This window comes from Lepeophtheirus salmonis, chromosome 5 (assembly GCF_016086655.4).
Source record: "Lepeophtheirus salmonis chromosome 5, UVic_Lsal_1.4, whole genome shotgun sequence".
Classification (NCBI taxonomy): domain Eukaryota; kingdom Metazoa; phylum Arthropoda; class Copepoda; order Siphonostomatoida; family Caligidae; genus Lepeophtheirus; species Lepeophtheirus salmonis.
Window position 1 is genome coordinate 14,973,386 of NC_052135.2, and position 20,969 is coordinate 14,994,354.

Here is a 20,969-nt window from a genome sequence, read left to right on the forward strand (position 1 = left end):
ATAAATGTACGCGTTAAATAATAATAAACAATTCAGTGGCAATCTATATAATTCACTCACTCAGAGTTACAAATCATAATTACTGCCAGTTGCTGATAAACAGAATAGATATGGCGTTTATTTTTTATTCGAAGAGTTTTATTTATGACGGCAATTTAATTAAATATTTTTTGCTTTCAATATTGACAGCAGGAGAGCTCACATTTTTTACATCAGTCAGCATTATATCGTGTCCAGGAAGATACTTTTAGTTTTAGTTGGAGATTGAACCGTGGCGGTTGTCCCGTGAGGGATGAGGGTGACACCCTTCTCCGCGGATTATTAGAGTCATAAAAATTGGATGTCAGCTGGGAAATTCATATTTGTTTATGTTAATTCATATTTGAGAAGAAAAAAGAAATGAACCTCTTTTTATAAATCTATTTTAGAAATTAAAAAAAAAATTAATTTTTGAAAAAATGTTATGAATTAAAATTTGGATACATTTTATTAAAAATTCCAAAAGAAGGCCTTCCCTTTAAAAAAAAAATAATGGTTATTCAAAAATTAAAATGTAAAACTATATTTTTTTAAAAAATCGTCATTCGATAAATATCTATTAGAAAAGCCAAAAAAGTTTTAACAGAAATAAAAGAGGTTCTATATTTTATTTTCTAAATAAAAGTTATTTGATTATTTTTCTTCTTCTCTCATTTGGTAGAGTTGGAAAAAATGGAATGTGAGTTGTAATAGTTGAAAGAAAAATAATCAACACACCAAAAAAATATGAATTGTTCTTGTGAAAATCGGTCAGAAAACTGAAATAATAGAAATTATTAGGGCTCTTTAAAATAAATTTTATTGTTTTATTTATTTGTTGGGTGGAGGCGGCGGTTTTTAACTGTATAACCAATATTTCATATACAATATTATGTATAGAAATTAAAAGGCTGAGATTAATAAAAACTGCTACGTTTAAGGCCTCAAATTTTAAAGGAGGATCATCATAAAAATCTCATCCATTTGCTATAATAACCCCATAGTAAGCTATAATATTTTCCGGATATAAGGGTGTATAAACTATAAAAAGTTATATGACCCTTCCTTGAAGAAGAAAAGCTTGAAACATAAAAATATATTTTTCTCCATTTACCCTTTTTATCCCGACCTGATTTCATGTTGACATATCACATATGAAGTAAAAAAAAATGGGAATTTCTCTTTTTCTTGATTTTTGTTCGAGATTCTGATTTTGTTCACTCATCACATATATTTCTACTTTGCCTATGTATGTACTTAATCCGCATTATGACGTAGGACTATTACTAGTACTACAAGGCCGTTCATGTTGATATATTATGTACCTCTTTAAGACAAACACTTTAATGCTCTATATTACATGTATGTAGCATATAAAAGTCATATTATATGTGTACTTCTAATTAAACCATTTGTCAAAGATTAAATATATGTATGTATAAAAAAGATTTATGAATAAGTATGAAGCGACGCCCTTCTTCAAAGAGGATTTAAAGGATTACCCGAGAATATACAACACACACAGTGGATTCAAAGAATAGGGAGGGATAGTGAAAGCCCAAAAGTTTAGAGCTCATACTGAAATCTGTAGCAACTCATCATTAGAAGCTGCTCTACTTATATACCATATATAAATATATATGTTTTTAATATAAAATTATTTTACTTTTACTATACGTGTGGCCGGTCAACAAATAAGCAAGCTAGAATGATTTTTCGCAAAATTGAATCCCAATTATATTGGTACTCTACAACAAATATCTATAAACAAATTATTCTTATTAAACCTTTGGGTGTGTCCCAAATTGTACTTAAAGGATGAGAAAATTGATAGATTTTATTTGAAGAGGCCATATCTGGAATATAACTCATAAATCAAATTAAGATTAAACCCTGGAAATTATGGCCAATTTCAATTGATCATATAAACTTGAATACAATGTTTATAAGTGACCGAAATATGACGCACAAAAAGTAGACTTTATTTTACATTGGCTATCAATGTTTCTATGTCAGTTACCCTATGCAATTTTCAGAACATTGATAAGTTAAATTTGAATTATCTCCAACACAATTTGAAGTGGCTACAGTGTGTATAACATCTAAATATTATTACAAAAACTTTGGTACATGGTATTTAATTCTGTTGTTCATGCCTTTGCTGAGTGTAGTATTTTGCTGTTATTGAGTAAGTTTGTTGAATTGAACTAAGAAGTCATATAAACACCGCGCAAAACAATATCTCGGCCATAATTATTTTTAAGCTTCCAAAAAATAAATCAATTCCTTCCGAGAAGTCTAAAACAATCAGGTTTGGCTTACTTAACTCTAATTCTTATATTGCAAAAAAGTTGACATTGAAGGAACCGACAGATGGCAGGGAGTTAAGAGGCATATTTATTGCAAAGGAATCACGATACATGGCATTTAAATTAAAATTAAAAAAGGACAATTTATTAACATTCAATTTAGCACTGGATATGATACGGTATTTCCCAGCAAACTCAATAAAATACATACAAATTTTAGGCCACATTATCACGATAGTTAATACACATAGAAATAGGAAAATCCTAGATACTTAGTTTTAGATTGATGTCATTTTTGGGTATATTTTCCTGTTGTTTTTTTGTTGTTGGGCTTTTTTGTTAATCATGTTTTTTAATTTTTATTTATTCGTTATATTTTAGTGTACTTTTGTAACTAAAGAGGTATTAGTCTTTGAGAATTAAAGACTAAACTACAATGTTTGTTTATTTTTTTACTAAATGTAATTTCCCACTTTAATATGATATATTTTTTTCTATAATATGTTGTAAAATAAAGACCTTAAAAAAGCTCTTCTTGAACAATTCCAAACAACTATTGAAAATTGATTCCATATTTGGGAGGAATGAGCTAATTATCAAATGATTTTGATCATTTTATTGTTTTATTATCGAATGAAAGGTTGCGTGGTGATACAATAAAAGTAACATCTTGTTTTATTTTTCTTTGATTTTTGTCCAAGATAGTTTTTATGTACTTTCAAAAAAATGAGAAAAACGATTTATTAAGTGGTTGAATGCTTCTCAAGAGGTATTTTCCAACTCTTTCCTTACTCCCTCCCTGGATTAAGCTCTTGTTGTAGAGTTATTCTTATTGGCTCTAGCCTTGTAAGTAATAATAAAATACTATATGAATATACATATATATAAAAATATAGAGAGAACATATCTCTAAGTCCCCTGCTTAGAAGCAGCAGAACTGGGAGGGAATGTTACATTTAGTTTTTATTAATGGGGTTTTAGAGAGAATGACTATAAAGTTTTCTTCTTGTTTTGTTTTTAAATAATAATAATAATAGAATAAAATGAAAAAAAACTTTATCAGATTTGTAGGGTGATCATTTCTCCTAGAGGAAATATCCAAAGAAAGTTATAGCATTTTTTGGAAGAAAAAAATATACTTCCTTACGTACAGGGATCCCTTAAATTATTAGTCCTTTATGTATAAATTAGACTGTACTCTAATGACAAAAGGTCGTAATTTGATATTATATGATATTTTGCAAATTATTCATCTAAGTAAGATCTGAACTTTTAAGTGTCCAAAAAAAATAGACGTTTTTGGATCTGCATATCTGCAAAATATCCAAAAAAAAAATGTTTTTTTCTTTAAAACTATCGAATTAAATTTAGATACAGGACTTTTATAAAGTTGAGTACTGTAGATTATACATACATCTTTAAACAACAATTAACGTCATGAGTATTTTAGTCCCAAAAATGTGTCAAACAAATATATATAGTCTTTTGGTACTGCGTATTACGCAAAGATATTTTGATCAAATCAAAATGTCTCTGTAAAGGATCTTTTCCGGACATTTGAAGTTATTTTATTGTTTAGATAAATATTTAAATTAAAAATATTCTGTGATACTAAATTCCAAAAAAATTTCATTAAGGCCCACTGTAATATATGCTACTCAAACTTAGATCTATACAAATTGCAATCATCAACTGCAAGTCATAACCTGATAAAAATATATGCACATATCAGCCCAAGCAAGCTTTGCCTTTAAAAAAGGAATTATAATTTGACTGCAGTCAAAAACCATAGATATACCTTGAATATATTTTTCTCCCTTGTGACTCCATTGATTCTTTTAAAAAACTCACATATTTAAACTGCCCTTGAAATGAGACATTTAACAGTATTCACTTTAGTCATATCTCGAATTACTAGCTACATCAATGTCAGAAAAGTAACACTAATCAAAACTGAGCCGGTGTTTAAATAACTTAAAATTTGTAAAATTAGAATGCCAATCATTTGATGCTTATTATTGACTTGTCAAGTCACATGAAGCTGATTTTTTTTTTTTTTGCAACGACCACCTAATTACATAGTCTAAGGTCATTTTTTTTTGATACTACTTGACAATCGCTCAAGACACCATTCCATTATCATATCAACGGAGAGTTACAGTATAACTTTAATTAATATATATCAACAAATGAAGCATCTTTAAAGTATAGTTTATCTAGTTCAATAGATCAAAAGACAGACCAGTTGCAACACTATTTACTTTTAGTTCGATTATTCAGAGCTAATTTGACTTTGAAATGCCAAAATTAACACAATAAATGAATTTATTCCTGTATTTATTTAAAAATTATACCGTTCATTATATTTTCCATAAACTGCATTTGAATAAGATTTGTCAAATGTTACAAAAAAATTATACAAGTTAAGATATAATAAGATTATATCATACAAGGGATGAACTCACTCTTATAAACTTTTTCAGGGTAAAAACATAACATATTTAAGAAGAATAAATAATATGAAAGTTAATTGCAGCATTTTTTAGAACTGAACGATTTTTATTTACTGTTACAATATCTTAAAATTGTCCCTAAATTGGTGAGTTTTAAATTTTGATTAAATTAAATCAACTAATGACAAAATAGTGGAAACCCCCTTTGGTATTTATAATTTGGTGCAAAAACAGAAAAATTTATTCCATATTAAAAAAAAATTGTTCATAAAAAAATAAACTTTACACCTTAAATCAGTTTTCATCAAATATCTTGAAGAAAGGTTAGCAAAAATTCAAGACTTTTTCAGAATAATCTGCCTTATTTTATACATCTAGACGGAGTACCGGCTGCTCAGAGTTATTTGTTAAACTGTGACACAAAGTTTTTCTAGCCTATGTTCGCCAATTTTATTGCATGGCTAATTGGAAAAAAAATTACTTTACTAATATTTACTAAGACTTATATATTCAATGTTTTAATCTTTACATGTTTTAATTTAAGCATGTATTTAAAAAATCATATATTTATAATTAAATCATAAAAAATTAGTTAAAATCGCAAACAAAGAAGAAATCACTTCTGTTAAACAGTTTTTTGAGTACTTCCGTCTTGCATGAAGATATATAAGCCAGTTGACAATCTACTTTTTAGCATCCAATGTATAACTAGCAATGATTTTTTTAAACTTTTGTTTAGATAGGACACACTGAGATTGAGCTACACACGCTCGTAGCTACGTTATTGTGCCTAGATAAGATAGTCCCACACTTCTAAGATATTAACTGTACACTCAAAAATCAGTATTTAAAGACAAAAATAACTTCATTAATAATATACTACTCTGACAAAAAAATCATTATTTTCTAATTTCAAATTCAAATTTAATTCGTTATTATGTTGGTACACACGTCCACAATCTTTACATTTTATTTTGTTTTTGACTGTTAAAAAGGTTAGACGTCTTTTAATATGCTCTGCAATTTTCTGCTACTGAAAAAAATGAATAGAAAAATCAATTCAGGAGAAATTTCTTACAAAAACTTTTGAAAGATCATTAATTTTTTTAAATAGATATTTTTTTTACAAAATACTACATTTTAAAGAATTAAAATTCTTTTAAAAGTTTCTATGAATTTTCCCTCAATAGTAGAAAATTGTGGACATCTAACCTTTGGATCTGCCCAAAAAGAAAAAGAAAAAAAAAGCAAGGGTTGTGGTCATGTGTACCAAGATAATTAAAGAAAAAAACTGAAAATCGAAGTTTTTTTCTGATCTGACATTTATAGATTGCAATGTATATGTAGCTTTTCTAATGTTCGAAAAATAGGGTCGGTTGCAACTGTCTCCTGCCTCGTATAACTTATGTTCATTTGTCTTATATGTCTCTCCTTTTTCTCTTTTTTTTCGTAGAGGGAGGGATGGGGTTAAAGATAAGGAGGTAGGTAAAATAAAATATCGAAATTTATGGCCTTTTTTTAAATAAAAAAGAGAAAAAGATATAGCCCAATAATCCCTCACCCCTGCTGTTGTAGTTGGTTGAATTGGGTGATACATGGTTGTTGGTTCTTTGGATATTTATTTATTTATTATTGTACTTTATGTATGTACATATGTATAAATCTTCATTCGTTCTTAAAAGGATTTGCCCTCCTCATCTGTTTTGACTTACAAATATCACACATACATATATTATCTTGTATTCCAAATGCATTAGGAGTGGCCTTTAAAAATAATAATTTACTTGTACATCTCTCATCCTTCCATTCTGTTCCCTTCATCCCTGTGCAAAATATTTTTGACATTAATGAATATTTAATGGTGGCATTCCCTTCTTAATATTTACCTATTTTGAAAAATTAGCGGGAAAAAAATTGGATACTTTCAATTTTTTCTAATAAAATAAAGTTACAAAACCAACTTGGCCTATACTATCCATTAATTTTATGCCAATACTAATACCTTTACTGCCTGGTTAGTAATTTTTGTAAAGTGTGGGTAAGCTAAACTTTCAGTAGCACTTAATCACTATTTATTACCGTTATTTTTAATTAAAAGGTTTCATTATGCACTCAAACGTATTAAACATATTAAATATAAGTAAACAAAGTATTTAAACAAATCACAAATTAATTTTGAGTTGTCTTTTCTTGATTCCATAAAATCCCGCTTTTGTAATTAAATCATGCAATTCCAAGTCTTGGTTACTATAGTTTCATTATTCAATACTTTTTAACATAAATCACATTTCATTTTTAATATTTATTGTCTTACAAATTGAAGAGTCAAATATTTTTGAACATGAAGATATTTTAACGATCATATCAAATTTGTAAGGGAGAGAATGAAAATAGAAACATTGATTTGAAGTACACAATTAAAAGCCTTCCAAATATATATATACAGTACCGTTAGTGTAGTGTAGTGCACAGTGTACAATGAATAGACATAAGTGAAAGCAAGTCTGACCATGAAAACATTGTACATACTAAAACTACTGTCTGTTTTATATCATCAAGCAAAAAAATATATACATAAATTATATTTTTTACATCATTTATTACACACATATCTAAATCAATTATAAACTTTAATAAATGGATCCCTTGTTCTCTGGTTTCCTTCAAAAATTATATTTATATATTAGACTGGTTGTTAAATTTGGTATTTTTTTCTCGAAATGTGGGGGTGGGAGAAAAGGGCAGCTCTATTGTCCAAAAAATGTTTCTTTTAGATTAAAAATGAAGTTTGAATCATATTGATCAATGTTTAGAGGTTTCGTATCATACTTGGAGGTTTTAAATTTATATATATATATAAGTCAAAATAGAGTGACAAATAACTATTTTAGAGGAATAAATAATATTTTAATAGTTTTTATTTAGCTTTCCTCTAAAACTATTACAGAGGGGAACACTCATTTTGTACAAATCAATTCAAGCCAAAAAGAAATTTATCTTTGATATAAGAGTCCAAAACTGATTTCCGTTTTTATTTCAGTCATTTGAATTCTGAAATACCGGGGATTTTAGCAATTCAGGACTATTCTCGTTCAGAGTCATATTTTACCCTTAACACAATCCCTGAATCAAAAGTAGGATTAATTAAACTTTTTGTTCAGCCTAAAAATGGAAATAAAGGTATATAGTTTAGAACCAGATACAGAATCAATTAAAACACTGTTTTATCATAAACAACACTTTTATATAAGTTTTATTAATCCTGCTTTTATTTTTGGGATTGTTTTGAGGGTAAAAAAATGACTCTGAACGATAATATTTACGAAGTTATATAATCCCATATATTTCATAAATCAGATGATTGAGATCAGTTTTGGAATCTGCGCTCATAGATAAATTCGATTAATGTCTTCAATTCATTTGTACACATTATCCCCTTAATTGTTCCTTTCTTTTATTTCTTATAAAAAAATGATAAATAAAGTTTTTTTGTAGCACGTATAGCGTGCAATTTTTGTCGTATTTCTATAACTTAGTTTTTCAAAGTCAAAATTACAAATATAAGGACCATTCTAATAAACATAAAATATCTAACTTTCCCTCTTACCGAAAAGTACAAAAACACTTCCCGCCAGATGGCGCTTTCCTCCTCCTTTGAATTGCATCATTTCCGTAAAGGCTATGAGGACCAAACTGCCAGAATTAATTATTCTTTGAATCGTGCTCTATGGAGAGTTTCCAAGAGATAATGTGAAGGTATTTATTTTTGACTCAAGATTCTTTAGATATCTTCAAGCATCTTGTTCCTCTCATAATCCTTCCTGTAAGAAAAAAATATATAAGGGTTAAAGCATTAACAGTCTAATCCTTAATTATGATAAAAAGAAATACAAAGCTGTCAAGAAATGAAAAAAAAAAAAGAATAAAAAAAACATAGTTGTCAGCGTTAATGAAGGATAAATTAAATAATAAATTGTCAAGTGAAGTCCCTTGGATGATGGTGCATTGCTTTACAATGTATATACTTCGATAAAACATTTTGACTGATGTCATAAGTTGCATCATAATTAAAGGTGACGTCATCTTGGGGGCTTAAACTTGATATTTTTATTACATACAATCGGCAAATTTACAACCAATCTTGATTAAACTTTAACAAATGGCTTTGAAAGTGAATAACAACTTAATAACTGGATTGAATACTACTTGATGTCAATGATAAATACTGATATTTGAGTTAAATAAAATGAATATATTCTGAAAATCCCTATGATATGTATAAATTTGTAATATTTTTTGATCGATTAGGGACAACAAACGAAGGATAATTAGAGAAAACTATTTTTTTTTCTACTTAGACAATACTTAATTGATTGTCTATAATATAAAATTAAGATTATTTGACGATGTATTAACATATTTTTATTCGATAAATAATAAAACTGGGCATTAGAGACAAAACAATAGTTGATATACGTAAAATTGAAGTCCTTGTTTTTTTTTTAATCCGACGCTTAGTAAATAATTCCCAGAATTATTAACCCCTACACAGGTAAATATAGTTACTTTTAACTATTATATTCCTCTCCTCTATCTTCTTCTCTCCTCTCGGTCCAAATAAACTGGCTTAGTGCATCCAAAGCAAGTTGTCGTGTGATAACCATTATGATATTGTGCTACAGATAATAAACACTTCAATTTAATTACAACCCCCGAAGTCACTCGCTCTCCAAAACCATACAAGAGTTCGTGGTTCGATGGCTTCCAACCCAATTTGGACTCCACACTAATTTCTTGTATTATATACTAAATTATGCAATATTTTTTTTCCTCTTTGAATTCCTTGCAGATTGTCCGGTAATCCGTGGAAGACTTTGAAAAAGACGCGATATGATATTTAAAGTACATCTGTTTTGGTGTGAGAATCTCAAACACGCTTGATGAAGTCCTTTACTCTTTCTTTTTCCCTCCCAACATCCTTAAATGTGTCTGTGTGGTCTTGCCAAAAGATGTTGCCCCTGATTGTCGATTTGGCAAGTTTGAAGGGGTACCTGTCCGTCGAAGTTATTTTATTAGTTGGTTCCATTGTTTTATCCAATAGTTCATTATTTCCCATATTACTAATGAAAAATGGTTTTTATTTTTATAAAAACCTTTTGGTTGTTTAGCCTCACAAAATAGCCAACATCATCGCATAAAAGTTTCTATACTCTTCATCCGTGATGTATAAAACTTTTTTACAGTTTGCTGGTTTGCAAAATCCTGAAAATTTGAAGATTGTTTGGGAAGACAGCAGCTTAGATTTCATCATCTTTTATTAGAACAGCTATGAGCAGCTACGAGATGAAGGCAATAATAAAAAATCCACCTCGAGGCAGGGATTACTCCAGAATCAATCGTTAATTCGAATCTTAGTTTAGCAAGGATTTACAATTAAAATTCCTGCGCCTTTTCATTGTTACTCTCTGTCTTTTATGAGCACAAACATTAGTTATTACCTGATACTTAGATGTCCCCTTTTCAAGAACTAAATCCTGCTTTTTAGAACATATTTATTCATAATTTCACCCCATTTGTATTACTCACCCCTCCCATTATTAAAATTCATACTCGACATCATGCCAAAAAATATCAACGAATATGTATGTTCTATATTTACATATTTTTCCAAGTATATTTATATATACATACATATATGTAAATGAGAGGCCTCTTCATTGCAAGTGTCCCATTTCTCTCCTCTTACATTAGTTCCATTTAACTGAATATTATTTTGATTGGATGGAGGAGGACAATATTCAAGAAAATTGCGAGGGTTTGACGAATTACTCACATGAATAAAGATGCGAAAATTGTATAAATCCTCATGAGTGTAAATCAAAAAGAAAAGTATATGTTTGATGCATGACATCACAGAGAGCACTATAAAAACGTAAGTGGTCCCTGCTCGCTAATACGTTCGAGTTTTCAAAATGAGGAGAAATAATTAATAAGTACTTTATTATCTTGTAGAATATCAAAATATACTTTTTTTACACGTATGCTTACGAGGATTTCGACAATTTTCACATCTTTATATATTAGGGGGGAGCTATTTTTTTTTTTTTAAATATTCCAAATAAGAAGCTCTTAGGATCCCAAAATGTTTCTTTTAGTCTATGGATATCATTGGCATAGTTTGAAATTTTTTCAAAAATATTTAAAGATAGCTCATTGGCCCCACATTTTTGAAATTTTAAACTTTTTTAGAAAAAAATATGTTTTTGTTTTGATATTATCTATAAAGTACACATTACAGGTTTTTGTGATGAATATCAAATTTAGATTAACAAATTTTACATCAAAAAGATTTGATAAATTTTTATGATAATTCCATAACTACGATTCTGAAAGAAGGATAAGTATATTAAGTAGAATTGTAACTTTCCACCTGTCTGTATTTTCTTTCAACCATTCAACGGATACATACTAAAACTTGCAAGTACATATAATGTTTACTTAGTTAAACAAAAAAGTGCAAACTTGGATGAGCTTGACCTTTGTATGACCTTTATTTAAAGAAACATACCTATATAACTAAGTTTTATAAAAAAGTAAGAAATTTTTGTTAAATGAAAAGTCTTACAAAATAAATTAAATAGAAGTTATATAAATATGACCTCCTTGTTTATAAATATTTTCAAAAAGTTGCAAATAAGCCAATGATGTCTATGAACTAAAAGGCACATTTCAAGCCTCATTTTTTGAATATTTAAAAAATAAGCTTCACCCTACAACACATGAATTAATATATTCTTAGCATATATCCTTGATTGTTTTGCCGAGTTTGGGTGTGTGTGTGTGAGTAAGAACTATTATTGATTTTCCCTTCTTATATTAGTATTTCTTCATGTCTTATAATGAATAAATTGCTTATAGTTATTCTATTTCATGGTGTAGCAGAGCGTATGAAATAACGTCACGTTTCCAGAGAAAACGAAAAGAAAAACATGAAGTAACGTGTTTCGAATAATTTTGTGAGTCTTCTGAGCCAACTTAGAAATACATATACACGACCATACATATATGATGGTTATATGGATTCTATAGAATCAAGACTTCAATATTTTATCATTACTCTGAGAAACTAATCAAAGTACCAGTTGTGTCCCTAAACATACATATATATTATGTATATGTTATAATGAAATATCCTCCGAATACAGGTATAGTCTCAATTTTAGTTATTAAACAGCCATGAAACAATAAGATTTTAAATATATTGAGTTACTTATACATATAAAAATATGACCAGGGACAAGATACACTTTTTTTGTTGCAAGCTGTTAACATCACTCTGTAATATTTGAGGAACCTACATTGAAGAACAAAATGCGTTAGTTGCTCATCCATAATTCAGAGTAACACTGAAGATTGATGGGGGAATTATATGTGTAAGTCCTTGTTAAACTCGGAGTAGAATTGAGGATCAATAGACATGGTCTTGGAGATAAATTGGGATTGACTTTAACTGTATCCACATCAATAAAGAGAGCATGTATATATCATTTTGATGTACCCATTGAGGGATTGTGTTATTACCTTTTGATTGAGTTAGTTAGGAATGTGATCAGACAATAAGTTAAGATGGAGCAGCAAAGAAGGTCAACAATTGTCGAACTGACTGACGCGGGGAGCGACCCTCTTGCTATAATGAAGGGTACTGGCTATTCTAAGTCTACTGTTTACTGGGTGTACAAGGGCTGGATGGAGGAGGGCAAGGTCCAGAGGAAGGGTGCAGTTGTATAAGTAATCGAAAGAGGACCATGAGGTTCGTGATAGGGCTGAAAAAGTCAGTGGAGGCATCTCTTAGGACATCAATTTTTACCTTGGCCAAGAAGAGGAATGTGAGCGTCTCTACCATCACCAATTGACTATGATCCTCATCACCATGGATGGAGAATGGGAGAAAATTACTCAATAACTTGAAGTCTCACGGAGGAAGGATAATTTTTTTCAGTAAAAAACTGGACCTTGGGCCGGACGTGCAAGAGAAAAAAAGGTTTGGACTACCAGCCACAACAGCATCAATGCCCTATAGGCCTCTATTACCTAGCACTGAGCGGCTATTGATCCTGCAAATGTTGTCAAAGCGAGTAAGGTCTTCAGGAATCGAACGATTTTTTTTTAAAAATCTTCTTTTTTTTGTGCCTGATTCTAAAAGGGTTAAACACCGGTTTTGACTTGTTCAGACTTTTTCTATATATTTATCTTATCTGTTCTAAATCATTTACATTCAGGGGTTTATTTGTTAATGTATATCTGTTTATTCGTTCATTCCTTTTAAATAAAACTAAACGACACCCACCTGATCAATTTTTATCCAAACTTTTTTCCTCACAAAACCTCGCTTGGAGATACTACAGTTTACATACAGATATCATTTTTTTTCGTGACTATGGAATTTTTTCTTCTCTTCTAAATATTTACTTGGCGGATTAATTGAGATTCCAAAGTAATTTATACAAAAAAATTATAATATCCTGGGTGCTCCTTGTGGATGAAATTGTATTATCGTAGTAAACTAAACTCGGACAAAAGTTGTGCATGTGGGTGTGGTTAAGTCACTGAACGAAAAGCCAAATAAGAATCATTCATGTATAACCTTTGATGTAAGACATACTTCCTCGGATAAGATCATTGTAATCTCCTCAGAGTTTAAGGAACAGTGGAAGATTGAGTGGCTTATCTCCAAAGTACAAAGTATAATTTACGCAATCAAGTCCCAGAACTCCCTCGTGTATCCATGATTACGTCTTTCAAGCTCTTATAAGCCTTAACTTCCTCACCATCGATGGAAAACGGGAAATACTATTACAAAATATAGAATGTTTACCAATTATTACTTGTGAGAACTGGCTCGAGATCCTCTCTTCTTGATTTGTTTTGCTTATCAAATCTCTATACCTGGTAGTTTTTCCTTTTTTGTATTCCCCCTTTTGTCGTTAACTTTATTATAATTAAAATTGCAAGTGTCGTTTTTTTTTTATCCCGAAACATGTTAATAATTTTAGTGTAGTTAAGTTACCTTTTTCCATTGATTTAAAATAAAGGTATGCCTTTTGACTTCAAAAATTGCACCTTCAAATGGATTAAAAATGACAAAAATGGGAAAAAATAGACCTTCATTAAGCATTGATGAAATTTTAGTAATATTCAATAAATTAAAATAAAATTGTGGGAAAATGATTTTGCTTCTTTTTAACTCTGAAGCCTAAAAAGAAGGGACGATTCTATACATCATAACCCCCACCCCCTTTCCTCCGTTAAAATAATAGCAGAAAAGGTGGTAATATATTCAACAAGGATGGGAAAAACGGTGAGAAAAATAGCAGCTTTAAGTTCTCCTTGCTCTCTACATAATGCCCATCTCCGTCATTCAAAGTATGAAAAGGTTGAGTTAAATAGACATGAGTATATACATTATATGTAGATCCGTTAAGAATATTGAACAGCCATTGCAGATGGGATTAGTCTTTTTTGGATCCCAATGGGATCGTTGCAGACTTGTATGTATATATATACATATATTCAAGTAAATATATATACAATGTACATAAATGGAACTAACTCTGTAGTAATAATAATAACTATGACATATATATAGTGTATACTGTGTATATACAAAGTTATTAATTCTTAATCTAAAGTCATAAAAATGTCAGGAACAAAACCTCCTAGTTTCCCTACATTTTAATTTTTTTATATATATTTTATAAATCATATGCAGTAAAAGACTTTATGAGTTTTCTTTTTTTCGTTATTTTCCTACTATGTATGTTTATATCAAGAAATAAAGAAATAGGTGGCATGATCTATGGTAGGTTTTGTTATTCTTATTTATTTTCTTGCATAAATTATCATTAGTATTGAAACCTTTGGAATATATGTGTATATATTTATAATATATATGTTCCTAGTTTTCTTTCGGATTTTCTATCTTTTGCTAATATGTAATTTATCGTTGACTAGTTTTGAAACACTTTTTGTAAAACTTTCGTAAAGCACATTACATTTAGAAGGGAACTGGATCATTCATTATTTTCCATGGGTCGACGTAAATCTCAGTTTTAAACAAACGTACGTATTTCTACATCTAATGTTATCTCTTCCTACAACAGATATTACAGATTTATCTTAATTATTTTATAGCAAATTTTCCTGTCCTTTGTCTTCGAAATTCGAGGTGTGATTCCCAATTACTCTTAATTTCTTGCTATTTCTTATCATATGTTCAAGAACAAAAGTAAAATGATTAAATAAGCTGAAGGAGTTTTTGTTATATAAGTGTGATGGGTGATTAAAAATATATTGGGGATATCTTGTTATTTAAGAGTTTTTTTTCTATTGAACGCATGGGCGAAATGAGAGCCAAAATAAAACTTGGGGTTTAAATGCCCTCCAGCAGGAAATCTCCAATAAATGAAAGCGAAAATTTGTTCATCAACTGGACGTTATTTTTACCAGACTATAAGCCACTATTTTTACTTACAAGATATGTTCAGGAAAACAACATCACAAATCCGAGAGCAAAAAAAAAAAGCTGAATTTTTGTTGTCTCCGTATTATTATATGAATAGCTGTCCTCCCTTACTTTTTTAAAGATGAGTTACTATTTATTAAGTTTTCGAAATTATTATAGATTTAATATGAACCTGCCTTCCTATTCTTTTGGTTTAGACGAGGTATTGCCCCTTGGACAACCCGCCCCACAAAAACCAATACAATTTATTCATTGTATTATTTTTTGTCGGTTTAATTTACAATTATTTTTTCAAGTTTGTTGCCCCTCTTCATGTACTAAAAATAGGGGTTTGAAAAGGCCTAAAAACGCTTTTATGTTAATATTTGAAAGGAAAATATTTTATGCTAATAATTTTATTGTATTCTAAGAAAGAAAAAAATATATTAAATCTCAGTCCCGTGACTATTGTTTATTGTATTCCAATTTGGAAACAAACAATTTTTTCAAATAAAATAGTAACATTATTTTAAAATTTAATTGTCTAATTGTTCACGATTTTCTCAGAAAATACAATTTTCATAAAATGTTATTTGCCAAATTCTGTCTTTTTCTTCATTTTCTAAAATTTTATTTGCCAATTTTAGCGTTCATAAGAAAGATAAAAACATTTTGTCAAAGATTTGTAGAAAAAAAAAAATAATCCGCCCCCAGAAAAAAAGAAGAAGAAGTAAAGTCCTACTAACAGCCCTGAATGGCCTTTCTTTTTATGGAATTACCTTGAATTCAACTTATAATTAAATTGTAAACCAGTACTTCAATTTTCAATGAGTTGCTGTCACTTCTACATGTATACATACAATCATAGCAAGGAATAAATAGTCATAATCATGAAAAATTATTACGACATGACATTCTCTTCACCCCACCACTGGTCATTGCTATTTTTGTTTTTATTAATAATAATATAATTTGCAAAAATGAAGTTGCATTTTTGCAACGGATTTCCTTTAGAAAAAATGTCGTGTAAAAATATGATATTTATAATTAATATGAAAAAGTCTAGGAACGTCTGTTCATTGCGGATTTTTTTCTTTTCATACTTATATATTTTTCACTTATTTCTTCTCATTTTAATCCATGTTTAAAGGCTTTATCATTTATTTGCTGTTTTTTTTTTAAACAAACATATACACCCTACTTGAGGAGATAGGCAGAAAATGAATCGATAAAAAATATTGTCATTTAAATAGAATTGTTGATAAATATATTTTTTATTTTACTTTATAAAGGCATTTATTTCTATTTTATTTTCGTTTTGTACCAATTTTCACTTCTATTTTGGTATATGTATAATATTTAATCCTATTATGAATTTAATTTATTCTGATGAAAGGCAAACAGTGTGAAGTATGCTTGATTTATTTAGATATAGTTAAACCTCTTCATGTATATATTAAAAACTATTTATTAATGCTTTAGATTTATGAGGGAGAAAACAACATTGTTCAAATTTGGGTTGGGGAAAAATACACAACCATCGTATAACTTTTGATGCCATTTAGACTTAGTTATAAAATATTTCCTTATGTACAAACCCTAGCCATCCAAAGTATATGAACACTACGTTTAAACATATTTTTTGGGGACATAGCAAAGTTTATGTTACCTCATTAGACAGCGATTTTTTTTTTGTACCCACTAATTGTTACTACTTCAAGTCATATAGATTAGGCCGGTTTATTTTTAACTTTTTTGAATTTCTATTACGGCTATTTTGGAAAAGCTGGCATTTGGTAAAAATATGACCTATTCAAAATTGCAATTTCTTAAGATGTCATCTTTAGGGAGCAAATAGTGTTCAAAGTTTGAAAGGAGGCAAATGCTCTTTACTCTTTCGACAAAGATTAACTGATATCATTAATCCTTATTTTATATAACATAATGATGATGGACATTTTTCTAACCTATAAAAATAGTTTATAAAGTTTTTATCTTTTTATAAAAAAATTTGATCATTTCTGTCTCAATATGTAAAAAAGCTATACGTGCATCAACAAATTTTCCTAAATTTTTTCACCTTTTGGCTCAATAAGACAATTTTAGAAAGAAAAACTTCAAAATATTTTTTGTAGGTCAGAAAAATGTCTATGAAAATTATTTTTTGCAAAATAACTAAAAATTTATTTTTAGTAACTTTATTTGCTATGTAAAGATTTTTTGTCTTATTTCATAATTTAATCGAAATGTCGCCTCATCGGACATGTGACAACTTTTCCACACGAATTTTAATCAAAATTTGAAAAAGTTGAAAATCAAACCGCTCTAATGCACATGTACTTTAACTTATTAGAATTCTCATATGATCCAGCTGCAAGAAAAAAACATTTGGAATTATATAAGTGAAAAAGAATATTCCTATTTCTGAAACCCTAGACTCTCCCAAGTGTACTCTCATTTTCTTTGTCCCTCTTAATTGGTGATTAAGTATTATTGGAGAATGGTGATTAAGTTGATGCTAAAGATGTGGGATTAAAGAAATGTCAAGTGAAAGTATATAGACTAGAATTGTAAATAGGATCCCAGATTTGGGGATATGCTAGTCATTATTCTCTATAACTCTTCATCGCTGGCAGAAGACTCATTCATGTAACATCGTCTGAAGGAACTAAAGGATAAGTGACACTATAATTCATCTAAGTCTGATTCTGATTAAAACATTTTAAAATATCTTTACTTTATTTATTTAGATAGGGCTATATGAAATTTGGCAATTAGTCCAATATTTTTGTAAAAATAAAGAAAACAACCTTTTATTCTTTGGAAACGGATTTTGTTTTTCTAGGAACAACAAAAATATTTTTTTAAATTTGCATTTAGAAAAGAAGATCCAAAAAACTGTAAGGGGGAACTGATCACCTAACCCTATCACCCAAATGCAATAAGAACTACGCATGTAGGAATAAGGTTTTACTGTGATATTCAACCTTTAAACAAATATATCTTTGTAAAAATATTAAAGGGTGGGGATTTATATTTCATTTTGGTGTCTATATCCAACTGCATTTTGATTTAAGAAATCCCGTCTTTATGCTATCAATAAATCTACTTTCTACATTTAAGAAGATAATTTATCAATATAGGACTATTACCCCTTCTAACTTTTTTTTAAGATTAAAAGGCTGCGTGACACCTCCTTAAGTGCAATTGCTACAGGGTTTTTGAGTCTTGATGAGCTTGACGCATTCTGAGTGCGAAAAAACTTGATTTTACCAAGGTTTGTACCTCTCTTTTTTATAGGGCAAAGTTTTCGGAGATGTAAAAGTTGCAATTTTTGGTGGATGAATTATATGGATTTCGTTCTTCCCATTAAAAAAGTCAAAAATACAAAATAAATATTTATATTTTTGATAAAGTTTTGACAAGCTATGACATTTGATTATGAATATGAATAAAAATATTTTTGTATGAACAACAATGATTGTTCTACTTTTCTTGTATCTCGTAACCTTTTCTCCAAAAAATCAGTCGGTAGTTCTACATTTTTTCCCACCTATATAACTATTATTTAATTACTGTTGGTAACTATGATCAAAACTTAACAAGAATTTGATCAATCAACGCACAGAACTGTTAAAAGGGGGAAAAACAGGAGAACGCCTAGGAGACAACAAGAAAAATTGTGTAAATGGAGTAATGCCGGTCTGTAAATTATGGACTGAAAGGATCTTAAAAAAATATAGGAATATATCAATAAGAGTTATAATTTATTCTGTGTCCGTTTTTTTTTCTTTGTAGATTTCCCCCTTAGCACCTTTAACTAAGTAAATACAAAGAGCTCGATTGAGTCTCTAGTGAATTAAGATCCCTGTTTGTATTATTTCTTATGGGATGATTCCACTCAAATAAAAAGGTTATCAGTCTACTGCTTTCCCCATAATAAATTATTTTAGTGTACTAACAAATATCATAAATATAAAAACTAGTGTTGATACCCGGTCCAAGACCAAACAAAAATTTCGATCTGGTCTTCACCTATCTTTTCTACACTGATTTGGAATTATATTTTGGTCGATACAATTGACAGAAATTTAATTGTTTTCAAAACGTGGACTGATTTTTTTCAGTCACAATATAAAGACTTATTTTTTTCGTTCTCAATCTATGGACTGCTCCCCCTACCCACCTTAATAATGAGTTGCACAAATAATTTAACAACTTCAAATGCCCTCCAAGACGCACCAAATAGAGAAGTACAAGGGATTCATGTCGAGTAATTATGAAGGTCAAAAGTCTGCCGGCGAGAAGGAAACCTATGTTCTCCCTGAAGAAATGCTGAACCTTCTTGGACGTTGGTGCCGGGGCGCTGTCTCGGGTAAACACATAGTTGTCCCTGGGGAACGTGTTCTCCAACCATGGCAAGACCTTATACCTGAGAACCTTATAGTAGACGTCCGTGTTAATTTTCTCGTTGGTTTTGAAGAAGTAGGGAGGTATCTTGCTGCCGTCGGACGCCATGACGCCGAGGAACATGACAATGTCCAGAATGGTCAGTCAAACTGAGCTCTTGATTTAACCAAGAAGCGATCATTTCTCCTGTTCAGAACAGCATCCACTGTGAAGATTTTCTTGCCGGAGATCGACTTGTGCAAGAAGGGGATCGCACACCCTCTACCGTTTTGCTTGTTTGATCACACAAAAACAAATAAACATTAAATTGTAGCTTTTTGTCAGTTCTTTCGAATGGCGCTAAATACAAAATTGTAAGACTTTTAGAACTTAGGCTAGATCTCCTCAAAGATTATTTCAATTTTTGAGTAATCACCCAATATAGATTTGGTTTTATATTGAATTTTAAATGATACGGATTTTTTTGTCACATCTATCCAGAACAAATTTTTCTTTAGGACCGATCCAAACAAAAAAATTTCTTCAACCTGTTTGAGACCGAATTAGTTTAGTCCACTAAAAATTAAACCAGTCTAGGATTTTCAAACTGATACCTACCGAACAATAATAATGACCATAGTTATTTACTTCGGATGAATATATTCTCAATTTATAAAACAATTTACTATCAAAACAATCCATTAAACAGGCAAAGTGTTTACGTATTGTCTTTTTGGCATTAATAATATACATATTTTATCACAAAATCATATTCTTTTGGTTTCAAACTAATTTTCTCATTAAAAGAATGCAACAAAACCAGAAAAAATGAGAAAAATAACCACATTTTGCAAACTCATGCAAAAACTACATATTATATAGGGAAATAATAAATGTCTTACTAATAGAAATATATTAGGGTGGCCCTTAAAAATCAATTTTTTACTTTTTCTTCACACCCTCTCATTTTGTTCCCTTTATAATAAAACTTTGCTGTGCAGAGCTTTCTTTGACTAGCATTAATAATGAATGGTAGAACTCATTTTCAATGTTTGCCTTGTATCTACAAATTAAGCGGAACGAAAATGATTTTTCTAAGACAATAAAGTGCGGCACACCATCAACTTTGTCTCAAAGCCTAAATGATTTTTACGCCATTAACAATATCTTTACTGGTTTAGTCATGTGTGTGATTTAAATATTAAATCATTTTTAATATCAGTTATTACATAATTTAATATTTATTGTTTTACAAAGTACTTAATCTACAAAACAAACCATTATTTGGATGCACTCTTC

At 29.5% G+C, this 20,969-nt stretch overlaps 1 protein-coding gene across 2 annotated transcripts in view; it reads right to left on the bottom strand.

The window, feature by feature from the left end:
* LOC121117629 (cell adhesion molecule Dscam2) overlaps positions 1–20,969 on the bottom strand; it is a 217,844-nt gene that overhangs the window by 141,025 nt on the left and 55,850 nt on the right. For both annotated transcript variants that reach the window (XM_040712072.2, XM_040712070.2), the window contains exon 3: positions 8,388–8,601. In XM_040712072.2, coding sequence (XP_040568006.2) covers positions 8,388–8,448 — 61 coding nt within the window. In that variant the 5' untranslated portion in view covers positions 8,449–8,601. The remainder of the gene's footprint in view (positions 1–8,387; positions 8,602–20,969) is intronic.